General features: G+C 49.9%; 1 protein-coding gene across 1 annotated transcript; it reads right to left on the bottom strand.

Moving 5' to 3' along the window:
• Nucleotides 1-272: 272 nt before the first annotated feature.
• Nucleotides 273-17,137, bottom strand: Ccdc27 (coiled-coil domain containing 27). The gene is made up of 12 exons (XM_052718420.1): nt 16,961-17,137; nt 16,157-16,283; nt 15,213-15,323; nt 14,340-14,491; nt 9,147-9,326; nt 8,447-8,539; nt 7,784-8,156; nt 7,453-7,583; nt 4,649-4,726; nt 4,141-4,353; nt 1,968-2,072; nt 273-633 (listed from the first exon to the last, which is right to left on the bottom strand). The coding sequence occupies exons 1-12, from the start codon at nt 17,135-17,137 to the stop codon at nt 511-513; spliced, it is 1,863 nt and encodes a 620-aa protein (XP_052574380.1). The 3' UTR covers nt 273-510.
• Nucleotides 17,138-17,654: the final 517 nt, after the last annotated feature.

The raw sequence follows: 17,654 nt of genomic DNA, 5'->3' as shown, positions 1-17,654 counted from the left end.
GCAGGGTACGTAGCACAGACTTAAGTCAAAACATCCTGACCACAGACACCAGGAGGCCGTGGATTGGGAAGAGCTGTACTCAGTACTCAGCACCTATACCACCTACCCCATCCCACTTTTTCCCCACCTTCCAATGGGGCCCCAGTAGCAAGAGCATGCCCCGGGCAGAAGTGTTGAGTCTGAAGCGCGCGCGCAGGAGTGGGGGGTTGCGGGGGGGGGGGGGGGGGGGGAGGGGGCAGTCTCTGGCCCTCTGCAAAGTGAAGCCTGAAAGAGAGGCCCTGGAGGTGTGAATCTCCCCACAAACAGGCTGTGGCCCAGGAGAGGGAGCTGTGGCATGGGACATGGCCCAGGTAGTTCAGGTGTAAAGGATGAGGTCCTGTAGGTAACCAGAGAAGATGAGACAGTGGCCAACTCTAAGGTTTAATTATCACAGAGCAGCCACACAGGTGGCTTCCCCAGCAGGGCCCTGGCCTCTGCCGGGCAGGATGCGTCCTGGGGTCCCAGCCAGGGCTACTTGGAAGCTAGCTTCTTGAGCTTGCTGGGCAGGGAGATGTCTGACTGCTGCAGCGGGGGTACCTTTACGCCTTTTTGTTTCAGCTGACTGTAGAAGTCACTTCTCTCTGTGATGATTTTCTGGACAAAAACAGCCAATGGGGTGCCTCCAGCTCCACACCTCGGTCTCCCGTCACCCACCCAGGACTTGCCGCAAGCGGGCAAGTGCAAACCAGAAACTCTGCATCTGAAGTGTGGTATCCCTGCCAGAGCTGTGGTGGGGCTGCAGAGTTGATGTCCCAGTAGGCAGGATGGAAGGAGAAGATGCACTTGTCCCAGGAGTCAGCTCACACCTGACCTTCACTAAGCCCACCCCTTTAGTCAGCATGGCACTGAAGGGAACTTACACGCCTAGAAATCAGAAGCTTCTGTTTCATCTTATGCAGAAGGCCCGGCCGCTCCCTCCCCAACCCTAGCCCTGTTCACACTCCTAGCACAGGACCTTGGGCATCTTCTGTCCTTCTGTTCCTCTTCCCTCCCCACCAGCAGACACAAGGCCAGAGGCCTGTCCCCAGGTTCCTGCCCTCCAGAGGTGGCAGTCACCCAGGCTCCCCACAAGTCCGAGGGAGATGTGGGCAATGCAATGCAAGGCCTAGACCTTGGGAACAGAGTGGCTGCTAATGAGGTGTGATCCTGTGTGGCACATGACCCCAACCAGAGCAGCCTGGTACCTCAGCGATCCCCAGGGCTCTAGTGCCCTATACCTTCAGGGTAGCCATGTTCACCCCCTTTATAATATATATATATATATATATATATATATATATATATATATATATATTCAGAGAAACACAAGCAGCTAGGATGCTGAGTGAGTGGTGATTACTCCAGTTCACAGGCACCAAAGCCTGCACCCTCAGGCTCCTCTAAAGCTTCTGCTTTGGGGGACTCTAGGTCCATAGGAGTTGGCAAGGCTGAGGTCAAGAGGGAGGAGTCTGTGCCAGGACTCTGGCCCAGCAGCTTCTATGGAGGGGGCTCCACCATAGAGAACTTCTAGAACGCAGGTAACTTGTCCCTCTCCCTGTGCAGACATGAGGGTTAGGGGCAACTGAGTGTCCCTCCTCCATGAGGCCGAGAGCAGCTCAGACTCTCCACCCCAGGGATGGTCTGATCCCCTCTGGTTGAGCAGGGAAAAAGGACAGGCCTGGAGTTACAATGTGTGGGTGACGTAACTGGGGTGAGAACTGGGTTTCTGAACTGAGCTCAGGCTCCCCTCCTCCCCCAGCCTCTGCGATGGGCAGTGGGGACACAGCTTGGGTCCCCTTCTCCCCCAGCCTCTGAGATGGGCAGTGGGGACACAGCTTGGGTCCCCTTCTCCCCCAGCCTCTGCGATGGGCAGTGGGGACACAGCTTGGGTCCCCTTCTCCCTCAGCCTCCAGCTATAGGCAATGTGGACACAGCTTAGGTCCCCTCACCTGCAGGGACTCCAGGATGTAGTTGTCCGAGAGCTCAGTGGACAAGTTCTTGGTCCCACTGACACTGAAGACAGCCTGAATGATCTTATTCCTTAGTCTCTCGAGCTGTGAACAAAGGTGAAAGACATGGCCTACTGTTACCAAGAAAGATGCCTGGCCCTGCCGCCATAAGCCCTGCAGGCCAGGAAGGTATTTCTTGCTCCTGCTTGTCATGGCTGGAAATGGAACTTGCCTAAGAGCTAGAATGTTCTGGATCAGACCCCAGTTCCTGGGTGGCCCCACATTGAAGCACAGAAGTTGTAACATGCCAACACACTTATTTTTATGTTCTTAAACTAGAAAAGTGCACTTCCTCACCAGAAGTCCACTCACTTGCTAGGAAGCTCCCCACCACTGAGATATATTCCTAGGTCTATATATGGTTTTAAAATATCAGCACAGGGCTGGAGAGATGGCTCAGTGGTTAAGAGCACTTGCTGCTCTTGCAGAGGATCTGGGTTCAGGTCCTATCACCTAACAGGACTCAGGACACACAGCTGCCTGTAACTCCATCTCCAGGGGATCTGATGCCCACTTCTAGCTTCTGTAGGCATGTAGACACAGACTCACACATGCACATTCATAAAAACATATTTTAAAAATAAAATAGTGAAACAAACAAAATATTTTTTATTTTAGTTTCTGGCTGCCACTGAAGACATCAGACTCTCTTTTGTTTATTTTGCTCTAATTTTATTTTATATGTATGGGAGTTTTGCCTGAATGAACGGCTGTGCACCAAATGCATGCAATACCCACAGAGGCCAGAAGAGGGCATCAGATCCTGTGAGACTAGAGTTGCATGTGGTAGTGAGCTGCTGTGTGGGTACTGGGAATTGAATCCATGTACTCTGGAAAAGCAGCTAGAGCTCTTAATGGCTAAGCCTCTTAACAATTCACTCCTTCTCTACAGACAATCAGTTGTTTAGACATATCTCTCTCTATTATCTATGATGTAAATCCCTTAAACCTTGACAATCAGAAAACAGTCGTGGGGGCCAATGTCAAGCCAGTTAAAAACCCTAGCATAGTTTGGCAGGCGAGATGGCTCAGCAGTTAGAAGCCTGTTCTGCCCCTGCAGAGGACCTGAACCTGATTCTGTCTAGATACTTTCCTATTGTTACGATAAGACACCATGACCAAGGCAGCTTATAAAAGAAAGGGTTTAATTGGAGCTTAGGGTTTGAAGGGTTGAAGTCTGTGATGGTGGAGCAAGAGCATGGCATACATACAGAAGAGCTTACATCTTGACCCACAAGTAGGAGGCAGAGGGAGACACTAGGAATGGTAGAGTCTTTGGAAACCTCAAAGCCCATCCTCCAACACTCCATAGTCCTTCCCAGGCAGTTCTATCAACTGGGGAACAAGTATTTAAACATATGAACCTATGAGAGTCATTCTCATTCAAACCCCCAGAGACAAGATCTTAGCACCCACATGGGGTGTTCACAACTCCCTGTAACTCCGGCTCCACGGGAATCTGAAGCTTCTGGTCTTTGCAGGCATCCGTGCTCACATGAACTGGCACCCACATACATACACATGATTTTTTTTTTTTTAATTCCAGCATGGAGGGGAATGGGCTCCCAAGGCCCCACCCCTAGCCGAGGAACTATTGGCAGTTAATGACTGCTATGGGAAGGAGTCACTTTTCTTCGAGTGGTGATCACTGACTGGTTGTTCATGCCCCTCAGTGTGTGAACCCACAGCCATTCACATAAGAGCAGCACTAATTGGACTCAGTGAGTTATTTAAAAAATCAATTAGAAGAGATAAGAGGACTTGTAACAGGAGGAGAGATAATGGGGAGGGGCAGCGGGGAAGTGGTGGGGTGAAAGGAGGGCAGACATGGACATCATCACCCTCCCTCCTGCCTTCTTTTCTAGCTGAACCCAAGGCCCACTTTCTTGATAAACAATGCTGGCCCTTGCTCTCTGTGTTTCCAGAATGTTCCATAAGCCCTCACGCTCTCCTCCACGACTTCCCACGCCTCAGTTCTATACTGCATGTTGCAATCTGAGGCAGAATGAGCCAGAACCCTTGTTGCTGGGCACATGGTCTGTGTGGGTGGGCAGTGAGTAAGGATATAGGTGGCCATGAACTTGAACCCTCAGTGGGGGGCAACAGGCATTACCCTGGCCTGAGAGGACTCCAGGATCACACGAGTCTGTTGCTCTGCTTGCTGAATTGTCTCATTCCGGCTCTGGAGGTCATCATGGAGTTCTTTCCACCGCCTCAAGTGATCTTCGTTCAGGTCGATCTGAGCCTGCAGCTCGCTAGTTTTGCTGTGCAGCTCCGCAATGTCCTGATCACGACTCAGGAGCTCTGTCTCCAACTCAGACACTTGCTGGGGGGAACCAGGAAGGACGGAGCATTAGCTGTGTAGCTGGAGCTGCTCCTGTGTGGGTCCTTACTTCTTCCCAAAAGATGGGAGCAATGCACCTCTGGTTCCTGCAACCCAGCCCAGCCACTGCCAGAGGACCCCAGTGTGGGTTGGGGAGGGGGTGTTGAGTGGGGTGCTGTCTAGATTAGGAGGCCCAACTCAACTGTGGAGGTGCTCCAGCCTTATCTTGTCCATCATGGTATCCCAACCCACAGGGATGGTAGCCCAGCCCAGCCTTCAGCGATACCCAGGCCATCACCTGTCGGAGGATGAGGTTTTCCTTCTCAATGAGCCCCATTATCCCCTGCTGCTTCTTTTCCTCCCGGAGGCTGGAGAACTGCAGGGCAGACAGTGGGGTCAGCGTGGGGCCCAGGCCCAGGGCAGATGGAGTACAGACATCTGACCTGACTCCAGGCCTCCCAGGAAGGAAAGGGCCCCAAAGACACAGTGGAAGATGGGAAGCAGAGCGTTGAGTGGCATCCAACATTGCAGATCCGAGAAAGTCAGATGCTCAGCTGTTCACAGGAAAACCAAAGACAGCACAGCTCAGTTTCCTAGAACAGTGGTCAGTGGCCAGCTGTTACCCAAAGTAAGAGCTGTGGACTCACGCTAGGCCCTGGCCTGCCAGCTGCCTGCCCTTTATCCACACTGGTAAAGACTAGTCAGTTTCAGGCCTGAAGATGCCACCCTCCCTTGCGTGCTGAGTGTGGACACTCTCAGCCTCCTGGCCCAGAACCAGAGCAAGAAACCTTTGCTTGTTACCCAAGACACTCTCGGCTCCCTAGCTTTCAAGGAAATTTGACTACCCCAAAGACCAGAGGAGATGTCTATGATGGAAACTCTCCAGGGGGCCACTCTGCTGGGGATCACAGTGTAGTTACCTGCATAGTCCAAGGTTCCAGGCAGCCCTGGGGCAACAAGTTTAACATGAATAATAGAGGCCAAGGGAGGCTCATCAGAAATGGAAGAGCAAGACATTGAAGCAGCAATGATACTGGGATCCCTGGGCAAGAAGGCAGAAGCAGGAGGATTGCCATGAATACCAGGCCACTGGGGTTCAGATCTGGACCTTGTCACAGACAACAACAACAAGCTCCAATTAATGCTGCCTTTGCAGAAAGAGGGGACAGTGCTCTTGTGAGGTAGAAAAAGGGGTGGCATTTGGGAAAAAAAAAAAAAGGAAAAGAGCCTTCAAAGCATAAATGGACATTTAAAACAGAAACTCCCAAGCCGAGTTGCTAATGGAACTGAGGAAACCTAAGAGATGGGGAGACAGAAAGTAAGAAGGAATGGCAGGTCACAACAAGAGGACCAATCCAAGACCCAGAGCTCCATAAGAGAAATTGGAAAGGAAGAATGTGTGTAAGAGCACTCGCTGCCCTTGCAGATGGCCAGAGTTGAGATCCCAGCACCATGTCAAGCAGCTCACTCCAGCCGACAGGATATCTGACACCCTCTTCTGGCCTCTGTGAGCACCTGCACTCATACCCACATACTCATCCAGATGCAGATGCACACATACACATAATCATCTAGATAAGAATGTGGTGGTCAGTCTAACTGTCAACTGAACACAACCTACACACCCGGGAAGAGGTTCTCCATGAAAGATTGTCTGGATCGTGTTGGTCTGTGGGGGAGTTGTCTTCTTAACTGATATGGGAAGGCTAAGCCTGAAAATGGGCAGTGCCATTCCATAGCTGGGGTCTGAGACTATGCAGGAGCGAGCAGACAAAGCTATCTGAGCATGATGCATACAGGCATTCACTTTCTCTCCTCTTGACTGAATTTTAGCTGCTTCTGGCTCCCGCCTTGACTTCATTGCTGTGGCAGACCTACCGCGGCCTGGAACGTGAGTGAAAGACCCTTTTGTCCCCTAAGCTGGCTTCTGTCAGGTTGCTTTGTCACGACAGCAGAAATAAAACTAGAACAAAGAAGTGAACAGCAGAGCAAACAACGGTTCTAGGACATGTGACACTTCGGAAGGCCACCAAGTGCCTGCCGTATCCTGTGAGGTGGTACTCCGCCAGGCAATAAGGCACAACTCTGTGAGGTCTCAGGACACCCTGGACAGAGACAGGCTCTCACAGCTTTCCAACAGACAATCTTCAAGACACAGGTGACCTCAGACTTCCCACCAGCAGGCCTGGAAGCTACAAAAACAATGTCTTCGTCTTCACAGCTTTTACAGTAAGGCGGGATAATGACTTCCAAATTGTGGTCAACCTGATGGCTATTAATGTGTAGAATCAAGGCATTTGCAGGTAGTTTGTGTCCCCAAAGCTTCGCAGAGAGACATCCTTTCTGGAGAAACCCCTAGAGATGTGCTACACAAAAACAGAAGGGCATCAGTCAAGAAAGAGAAGGATCATGACACGAATCTCAGGACTGTTTAGTGAACTCTTGTATGTTTCAAGTAACTGCTGGAATGATGTCAGCATGGTGTCAATGCCGCTGAAGGTGGGATAAGATGACATTACAAAGGGTGGGGAGAGAGCCTGCCCCGTGGAAGGCAGATGAGGACGTGGGGAAAGAGGAAATCATTCCGTGATGTCACAATGAAGATAACCCTATAAGGAGCATTATCTGATGTCATAATGGAGTTTCCTGAAGAGTTTGCTAGAAGACTTAGAAGCCATTGCCATGGGCTGGGGGATTATGAGAGGGAGGCACTTGTGGAGTAGCTTAGATAAAAATAAACCTTCCTACTGCATAACATATTCTGTCTCAGGCATTTGCTAACAGAAGTGTGGGTAAGCCCAGTAACTAAGCGGACTCTAAACATGGATAAATTTAGCCCAGGGATCAGGGACCAGCAAATGTTTAGGAAGTAACCAAGGTTACCATGGCACAGGACATAGGGACACAGACCGAAGGACAGTAGGGCTGTGGCTGTCCACAAAGTCTAGTAGGAATCTTGGCTCTGCTGCCACCAGCTGGTGCCCTGGGCTTGAACTCTTTGTTCCTAGGGAAAACCATGCTCTCTGAGCTGCTGGGACTACTGGGCCCTGCTGGCTTGGCACACTGAGCCAGGCTAGTGAGGGCTGCTGAGTGCACAGCCACCTTGTTGGTCATGGCTTGGATCTGCCGCTTCCGTTCACGGAGTTCCTTTTCCAGAAGCTCGTTTTCTGTGGTGACCTTCCGCAGTTGAGACTCTTGGAAGTCGTTTTGCCGTTGTAAAGATGTGATGGCTCCTAAGAGTAAGGCAGGAGGCAGGCAGAGCAAGAACTGTTAGCCCCAGGGTCTCAGTTGCTCCTCTGAATGCCCAGTCACCCTTCCTGATGCAACTCCTGGTGGAGAGGGACCCACAACTCCCGCCTCTCCTGCCCACCGGGCAAAGTCAGCAGAGCTGAGCACCCACACCCCATGGCATCAGCCCTTTGGTCCTTTCTACCTGTGGCCAGGGAATATCTGGCCCTAGTGAGTTCCAGCTCACTCTGGAAGTCCATCAACATTCGCTCATACTCCTCCAGCTGGGCCATTAGCTCCTCCTCAAAGGACTCGGTCAGAGAGTATGACCTCTTGGGACGCTGTTCCTCTTCCTCCTTCAGCTCCCACAATTCTTCCTCCTGTACCACCACCTCCTCTTCCTCATCCTCCTCAGCTCCTTCTGCTTCCTCCTCCTCCTCCTCCTCAGGGCCCTCTTCCAGCAAAGTCCCGATCTTGCCAGTTACAGCCTCCTCCAGGGGCCCCTCAGCGCCCTTTTCCTCCACGACATTTCCTACTTCCATCTGCAGCTCCCTGTTCTCTACCATGTTAAGGTCGTCCTGCATCCGGGCGGCAGGGAGAAAAGGGGCTGGCATTCACACAAATGTCCCCAGGTACAAGGTAGAGATACCAACTCTAGTAAGCATCCCAGTTCCTTTGTCTCCTCCTCCCAGGACCTGTGCTCTTGGTGGGGAGGGGGATCGAACTTATCCACTGGGCTCATCTGCACTTAGAGAGGGCCACCACAGATGAGGACTGTAGGCAGGGACGCTGTGGCCTCCCTCCTAGCACCCATCCTCCCCAGGAGGATCTGCAGAGTGACAGCCTGGGGCTTCAGCTTGTTCAACACCTGCATCCAGCGCTGCAGCTCCTCCTCTTCTTTGTATGCGGTCTTCAGCATGCTCAGCCTTCCCAGCTTCAGGGGAGCCTCAGAGGACCGTTCCTGTCAGATGCTGCTATGAACCTCAGGCTCTCCAAATGCTCCCATGGGAGCTCCAGGTGACATCCCCCCCTCCTCCCTCATCCTCCTGGAAGGGAATGTCATTCTCTCTAAGTGAGGATGGGTAACCACAGCAGAGGGCAAGAAAGCAGTACCATCCGGTAAAATAAAGCGATGGTCTGCAGATGAGCAGCCCTGGGGGACAACAGGGTTCTGGGCCCCACCAGACCAGCTTCCAGCTCCTTTGTAGTTCACTAGCTGCCCTGTCCTCTCATGCCTGCATAAGAGCCCTTGGGGGAATAGGGAGCAGAAGTCCCATTTGCTCTGCCTCAGGCATCTGTGTGGGCAGTTTCTCCCAAGGTACTCAGGCACTGCCCATGACCTCTCGACCTCCTTCCTGCTCTGACTTCATGTCTGCCCCAACATAAGTGCAGGCTGTGCCATCAGATATGAAAGACATCATGTCTTGGACCAATCAGGGGATCATTCCTGGCCATACGGACCTGCCTCACCCAGCCCTCTGCCAATACCTGAAAGGACAGAGGAAGCAGAGCCTGCAGCTCATGGGGACATCTCAGTCCTCCCATAGGCCACCTGTCAGAAGGCTCACCATCCTGGCGGAAGCTGAGGATGTTTCTGTGCCTCTGCTTCTGAGAAGGGTCCTCAGCTGCTTCTTCAGGGCTTCCTTCTCCTTTTGGAGCATCAAGATCTCCTGATCTTTCTTCTGCATCTGGGTCTCCAGCACCGAAAGACGCTGGAGTTTTTCTTCCAGTTGGATCAGGGAATGATCCTATGTGAAAACCAGAGACAGCTCCTGGGCCACTAGGCAAAGCCAATTGTCCCCAATATCCCCACCCCAGCCACCCAGAAGACAGGAGCTCCCAGACACTCAGCCCCTGGGACAAGCTGTGCATCTCTCTATTGCAGCCATGCCCCCAGCTTCTTATAACCTTTCCATCTGTCCTGGGAGCAGACCCTAAATCCCGTGCAAAGGCATTCAGGTCAGTGTCAGAGCCCAGTCAGCCTTCTCGCTGTAATTCGAGATATCTGTATTCTTAGTGGTCCCCACACTTAAGTGACAACATCACTCAAGAATAACCCCCAAGGGGCTTATCAGGTCCCTCAGCCTGCCTTCTCAAAAATCTCAACTCCATCTGTTCTTCAAAATCAGATGACAAATTACAGACATCTTCAGCAAGCAGTTCTTCACGAACAGATATGAACTCAAAGACTAAAGTAAGGTTTTCAGATAGGAGGAAAATGACCCAAACAGAAGTCTGGAAGGGAAGGTAACTAGAAATCTTTCAAATTATTTGAAATAACATTGTAGGCTTCTATGTAGCCTGTGGATTGAATAAGAAACCACTTGAGAAGTTAGAAAACATTATGAATGAACGAAATGGAATGTGGGGCCATCATAACACCTCGGATAAATCTAAAACTGTGATTAAAGCCAGCTTGTAGGGGAGTAAAGATGTCTCTGGTCAAGAATGAGCACTCCTCTTTTGAGACAAGGGTCTAATTATAGCTCTGGATGGCCTGAAACTCACTATGTAGACCAGGTTGGCCTCAAACACACAGACCTTCCTGCCTCTACTGAGATTAAAAGTTTACACCACCATGCCCAACTCAATACTGCTCTTGCAGAGGACCAGAGTTCAGTTCCGAGGACCCATGCAGGGCAGCTCATGACTATGTTTAATTTCAGCTCCAGGGTAGCCAACACCCTCATCTGGCCCTGGGGGTACCTGCACACACATGGAAGAAAGTCACACAGGGACACAGACAGACAGATACACACACACACACACACACACACACACACACACACACACACACACACACAAAATAAATAAATAAATAAATAAATAAATAAATAAATAAATTGCAGATTGCAGTGCTTATTGGGCAAAATATAAACTAATATAAACAGTCATCTTAGGTGCTGGAGAGCTAGCTCAGTGTTTAAGAGCATTTGCTGATCTTACAGAGGACTTGGGTTCGGTTCCCAGCACCCACATGGCAGCTCACAACTGTCTGTAACTCCAGTTCCAGGAGTTTGGCACCATTTTATCACTTCCACTAGCACTGAACACCCGTGGTGTACAGACTTACATGCAGACAAAACATCCATACACATGAAATAAAAAAAATAGACATCTCAAAAATTTAGAATTCAGAAAATAACCAAAAGTTGAGCCTCAAGAAAATAGAAACCAGGGAAAAGTGTGAGACACAAGAATTAATGAACTCCCAGTTTGATGACCTGAAACCAGGAAAAGTGTGAGAAATAAGAATTAATGACCTCCCCGCTTGATGATCTGGGCCTGTAATCCCAACTATTCATAAGGCTGAAGCAGGAGGGTCATAAATTCAAAGTCTGCCACCTGAGCTATTTAGTGAGATCCTTTCTGAAATTTTCACAAGAATAAAAAGAGAGCTAGGGACATCATTCAGTGGTAGAACACTTGCTCTATGGGTGAGGCCCTGGGCTCAAGCCCCAGTCCTGGGGGGAAATGTAAAAGAGTTTATATAGTGAGAGGGATGGAAAGGAGGAATGGGAGAAAGAGGAGATAAGAGTGAAGCAAGAGGGGGTGAGATGGCTCATGGACAAGAATGCATACTGCTCTTGCAGAAGATCTGAGTTTGGTTCCCAGCACTCACATCAGGAAGCTCACAACCACCTGTAACTCCATCTTCAGGGAATCTAATGCCCTCTTGTGGCCTCTGAAGGCACCTGCACATACCCACATACAGGTCCATCCACACACATGCATGAATTGAAAAACAAATCAAATCTAAGGAAGAAGCAAGTGGAGCTGGCAAGGTTGATATCTAGCTGTACAAGCATGAGGACCTGTGCTGTAAAATAATCCTTCCATACACTGTGAAGATGTTTTGCTCTCATTGTTAACAAAAAGTTGATTGGCTGTTGGCTAGGCAGGATTTTTGGGGCAGAGAATGCTGGGAAGAAGAAAGGCAGAGTCTCAGGAGTCGTGAGGAGCCATGGACCAAAGCAAAATTAACTTGACATGTTAAAAAAGGTACCACAACATGGCAGAGTATAGATAAGAAATATGGGTTAAATTAAAATGTAAGAGCTAGTTAGCAACAAGCCTGAGCTATCGGCCAAACATTTATAATTAATAGTAAGTCTCTGAGTGGTATTTGGGAGCTGGTGGCCCCAACAAAGAACTCCACCTACAAACCTAAGTTTGGGTTCCCACCTCCCTCATAGAAAGCCAGATGTGAGATCCTGTGCACCTGGAACCCTGGTGCTGGGTGGGGTACAAATGAAAGACCAGCTATGAGCCTTGCCAAAAACCAGCTAGCTCCAGGTTTGGTGAGAGACCCTGTTTCAAGGGAATAAGACAAGGGGCAACTGAAGAGGACAGCCAAGGTCCTCTTCCTACTCTCACAGGCATCCACATGGGTTCAGGTACCTGCACATGTCTACAAGCACAACACACACACACACACACACACACACACACACACACACACACACACACACACACACACACACACAGAGAGAGAGAGAGAGAGAGAGAGAGAGAGAGAGAAAGAGAGAGAGAGAGAGAGAGAGAGAGGAGCCAGCACGCAACATTGTAACATTGGAAAATGTGAAAGGGATGTGGGAATTATTTGTGTGACTATTACAATGTTTAACGTTCAAAATAAAAAGGCAAAGTGGGAAAACAACACCAGAGAATACATCTGTCTTACTGTTCTGACCACGGTGATTTTAGACATGTGCACATGTCTCCAAGTAGTCTGGGGACCACAGGGGGAAAAGCTAGCTCATTCCCTGCTGGGAACTGCTGAGATGGCACAGTGCAAGTTTGCTGGCTCTTGCCACTATATGAGAGGATCTATCTACGGCCTTTGAGAAGACACAAAGACACCCCTAATAATGCCATCTGAGCTCCTGGTGGAGCCAGGCCTGCTGCCATCCCTCGGTATGTGTGGGTAAGTAATGACAATATGGTGGTGAACACCTTTGCCAGCATAGCAGAGGTGGAAGTGCTGGGTCAAAGGACAGACACACTTTTGAGCTCCCGGACACATCACCATATAGTGTCAGCAGCACACATATACCAGCTGTCAAGGACCCATCCTTGCTGGGACTTGCAGAACTTCGTTTGCTTCTGTCCAATTGTGTTCTTCCTTGTGCATTCAATAACTGTTCAGAGTTTCCCTTAAAGCCCTACTGGCTTTTAAAAAAGCATGAGAGCTGGGGAGATGCTCAGTCAGGAAAGTACTTGCTGTGCATGTAAAATAGGTGTTGAGGCTCGGGAGATGTCTTCATGGTTAAGAGCATTGGCTGTTTTTCCAGAGGACCAGGATTTTATTTCCATCACCCACATGATAGCTCACAACCCTCTGTAACTCCAGTTCCAGGGGATCTGGTGCCCTCCCCAGACTCCATAGGCACCATACACACATAGAACATAGACATACATAGGTAAAACACTCATACACATGAATAATTTATTTAAAAAGATGATACGAATAAAATCAAAATGAAAAACTGTCTCACTCTATTAAAGCCAATAATTTAAAGTTAACTCAACATAAAAAAAGTTAGAAGTGGGGGCACACGTATATCCTAGCACTGGAATGATGGACATGGGCAGATCCTTGGGGCCAGCCTCATCTAATCAGTGAGATCCAGGTCAGTGAGAGATCCTGTCTCAAAAGACAAGGAAGACAGCACTCCCAGAACAACATCCAAGGTTGACCTTTGTCCTTTACACACACATGCACACATGTGCATGAACACATGAATTCATGACATAGAAATCGTAAGCATACACTTGAGAAAGTCAGCACAACCTAGAGCGAACACTGAGAGAAGGCCTAGCACAGAGAAAGCAGCCCATCAAAAAGAGACACAACAGGAGTCAGGGACATCGGGAATGAAGGGGCTGCTCCTGCAGGAGCCACAGGCAGTGATGGTGTGGCTCCCTTCTGCTGCAGGAAACTTCCTAAATGCATGTTAACTGAAGGAAGAAGAAAAGAGGAAACACCTACCTTGTGAGGAAATGAAACCTGTGATTTATTAAAACTTATCTGTTTTGTAAGCATGGAATCCCAACTCAGTTGAGAGGCTGAGGCAGGAGGATTGTCAATTCAAGGTCTTCCTGGGCTGTAGAGTGAGTTCAAAGCCATCCTGAGCAAATCAGTGAGACTCTGTCTCAAAATAAAAAAAATAGAAGGTTTGGGGCTATAAGCACATGAAAGATCCAGGATTTGAGCCCCAGAAAGCAGAATGGTGCAACAGGTGGATTGAAAAACAAGTCTTCAGAATTTGGGGAACAGCGACACCCTAGAATCTCCCAAAGCTTAGATGAAGAGCTTCTGAATTTTTTAAAAAAAGGTCAGAATAACCTGAATGCCAAATTTCAACAGAATTCTAAGACAAGTGAGTTGTGCACTCAAGTCTCACAAGCATCAATTTATTATTTTTGTTTTTTAAAGAAAGAATCCCACCAGGATGTGCTAGCTCATACATAAATCTCTGGGCATTTGCTGACCTCTAACTCAGATTGTTAGAACCTACTCTTACAGAGAATTCTGGGCTAAGGGTGTACCGAATGGTTGATGGCCACACACACAAGTTTTATGCCGGCTTAAAGTGCCATTCACCAGGAAAAGGAAGGAGGCAGGTCAGGTGAATCATTGGATTCCTAGTAGCCAAAGTAGGGTGTCCAGATGTCATTTTAGGCTACAGTTAGCCAGACTGTAGAACAGCAGTCCCCTGTGGGGTGGGCAGGATGCAGGGCCAGGCGTGGAACCCTACCTTCTCATGGATGACTGAGATGTACCAGGGCATTCTGGTTCTTTGGGACCTCTTGACCAAGGTTGGGCTGGTGGGACTTGTGGCTGGGGGCTCACTCTTCTTCCGTGAGTAGTTGAGCTCACAAGCACTCTTGCTGAGTGAAAAGAGGTGCCCTGTGGAGAAGCAGAGGCCAGAGGGCAGCTGGATTCTTCCCTGGGGATGCGCTGTAGGATCTTCCACGACACTATCCGTACCTTCCCTCAGAGGCCAGCGTCTGTCCAGTGATCTATCTCCCACTGCCAAACTAAAATCTTAAAGTTTTTCTGTCTCCTCGACCAGAAGCCTATGTATAGCCCTTGAAACCGCCACATCTGCCCACACCCACCTGGAATGTACTGAGGAAAGTGGCCGAGCATCAAGGACCCATCCAAATCCCAGGGTGGAGGAATGAGAGCCCGAGAGTCAGGACAGGAAGCCATCTGCTACTGTCCTTGTTGATCCCATGACCCAGCCCTCTTGCACCCTAGAGTCTCACTTTAGATTTTGGGGTTCTTCACCTTCTTAATCCTGGAGGGAGTTGTTCACTACAGGCATTATCTGAAATTATGTTTATCTCACCTTCTGGCAAATGAAAGCTTATTTCTCTATTCAAGTAGGTGGTACCCAGGGGGCTGGAAGTAAAGAGCACAGAGAAGGTAGAGGACACAGATTTCAGCCAAAGACATTGTCTTCCATCAATGAGAGCAGAGTTCTGGGTAACCTGTGTCTCAGAGTTTTTGAGAGGCAGGCAATCCTAGGAATAGTTCCATAAGGGCACATCAGGCATCCCTGGGGAGCACCTTTATTGCTCAGGGCCCCAGCAGATGAAGGCAGAGGCCTCCAGGATCCCCTTACCATCCACACTGGTGGCAGAGCCCAGCCTGTCCAGGGGCTGGTCCTCAGTCATCCTCCAAGTCCCAGAGCTGGTACATGTGTCCCTGGGCAGATCAACCGTGGTGGCAGAACCTGGAATGTGCAAGGTGCCAGGAAGTGTGACAAAAAGTCCCCCTGTCCCAGGATCTCTAGGGTCAAGGTTGTCACATTATCTTTAAACATGAGGCCAGGAACAAATGAGTCTTCCTGATGGAGGCATGGGACTGAACCCTGGGCTCCACCAAAACACAGGCTCTGTCTTTTTACCCATCTGATCACAGTGTATCATCTGAGCAGACTGATGGTGGTACCTGTGAGAGAATGCAGATACAGACCCTGCAGCCTAGACTCTGTGGCCCCTCAACCCACCCTCCAGCAATCCCACAGTTCCCTGGGGAGTGGAGCATGTGCCTGGCTATTGCTGAACTTCACAGACAAGTCCCCAAGCTGGTATTGGGGACATGGGACAAAAGCAGGTCAGGGATCCAAGAGGTTGGGATGTAGCCTTGACTCTGAATGATGTTTCCCTGGTTGGCTACCAAGTGCACTCCTGTGCTTCAGCAAAACAAGGAGGAGCAAGACAGAAGGCTTCTCGGACTCCTTGGGGTGTTCGCTCCCACTGAGGTGTCTGTAGACTTAAGAGCCTCTTCACAGAAGCTTCTGGAAGTTCCAACCCTCTCCTCTCCCACCCCAACACTTTAACAGTGGAACAAGAAGGAAACAATCATGAGGATGAGGAGGCTGCCATCTTGCTTCTATCCTTTATGGTTGGCCCTCCCCCAGCCTCAGCACAGGTCTCACAAAAACTCTGTGCTCCCACAGAGAATTTCAGACACATGAGCAGTGGCTGCCTACAGCCTGAAGGGTTCCAGGAGGTAGCAGGTTGCTCCAGTCACCCTTGGTGGTTTGGGGGATGGTGGTCTTACCCATATGAGACACAGATGTGGCTCTGGTACTGAACTGGGGGCATCCAGGCCGCATGAGAAAGGCCTTCCTCATTTCTTCCATTTCAGACACAAAGCCATTAGGGCTAGTGAGCTTCTTAAGCTGGCTCTGGCAGGAGAAAGAGTGAGACCAGATGCTTAGGCTGTGCCTTCAGGATGGCTGCAGGGGTGCTGTCTATGCTGTCACTGGTGGCAAGGGCCACCCCTTCCCTGGCCAACTGGAAAGCATCCCAGAAAGCCCCGCCTTAGAGATGACCCTTGGCTGGGTTTTCAGCACCTAACTAGGAAGTCAGTGAGCCTGCCACTGCCATCCCTGACTCCCCTGGTGCATGGAGGGTGCAGGTGATCTTTCCATCTGGACTTCCCTTCCTTGGGTCTTTCTCTCATTTTCACCTTCCTCTCTGACACTCAGGACAGACAGGATTTCTTTGCTCAGGGTTTGGAGTTGACTTCCTCCTTTGGGCTTGGCTGACGAGACCAAGCAGGAGCCAAGATCTGCAGAGGGGGAAGTCAACTACTCCACATAGCTATCTCCCCAGGAAAGCCTAGGGCCTCTGGGAAGGAGGTAATAAGTCTTTCAAGAAGTTGGGCAAGGCCAGCCCAGGGCTCTGCCCCACCAGAAGCTGCAGTCCTCAGGCCTCCTGGGCTCTGTGTGGCAGATTGCCAATAAGCATGTACCAAGCTCTGCTGACTGACAGCTCCCATGGTCCTTCAGGAAGAGAGAGGAGTGGCTAGCTCCATGGTGGCCAAGCTGGGAAGTTAGAGATACTGCACCCAGCCCCATACCACTTTGCGGTAGTAGCGGCCAACGGCCTGGGCTGACTTGCTGGGTCTATGACGGTCTTGCAGCTTCTTCTCTGGCCCATGGGAGCCCCGGTTGGCCACACTCTGAAGCAGCACCATGCCGTTGCTGATCTGGGGGGATGGCAAGCTGAGTTCATCAGGGAAGTTCTCCTTCTTCATTGAGAAGACAGAACCAGAGACAGAAGGTCAGCCTGAACGACCACACAGGCCTGCTGCTCCTGTGCACAGTGCCAGTTATGGAGGGGAAGTCAACCTTAGCTTGAACCTTCAAAGGTGTCCAAGCCAGAAAAGACAAGCTTCCAATGCTCCTGTCCTACAGGCTCCTGGTAGCAGTGTGTGTCATCACAGATGTCTCCATAGAAACAGGGCATGGTCATAGTCTCCTCAATTTTCTGCAATTATATAAAGGAGCTGGGGAGCAGACCCAAGCATTGTTAGCACCAAATCTTGGGATGTCACAAGAGTAAGAGAAATAGTCTGACCTCAGAGGCCGGGAATCCTCCTCTCTCATTTTTGTTGGGTGCAGTAGTACTTTTATTTTATTGGCACATGTTCACAGTACATATTGACAGAACATTTCATTCCAGGATATCACATACTTTAACCACATCATGAGAAACAACAATCCTTCTTCATAATAAGAGCACTGGAGACTCAGAGTACTGAAATCAACAGG

The sequence above is a fragment of the Peromyscus californicus genome, unplaced genomic scaffold, assembly GCF_007827085.1.
Source record: "Peromyscus californicus insignis strain IS unplaced genomic scaffold, ASM782708v3 Scaffold_5__1_contigs__length_169319896, whole genome shotgun sequence".
Lineage (NCBI taxonomy): Eukaryota > Metazoa > Chordata > Mammalia > Rodentia > Cricetidae > Peromyscus > Peromyscus californicus.
This window is presented reverse-complemented; position numbering and strand designations above follow the sequence as displayed.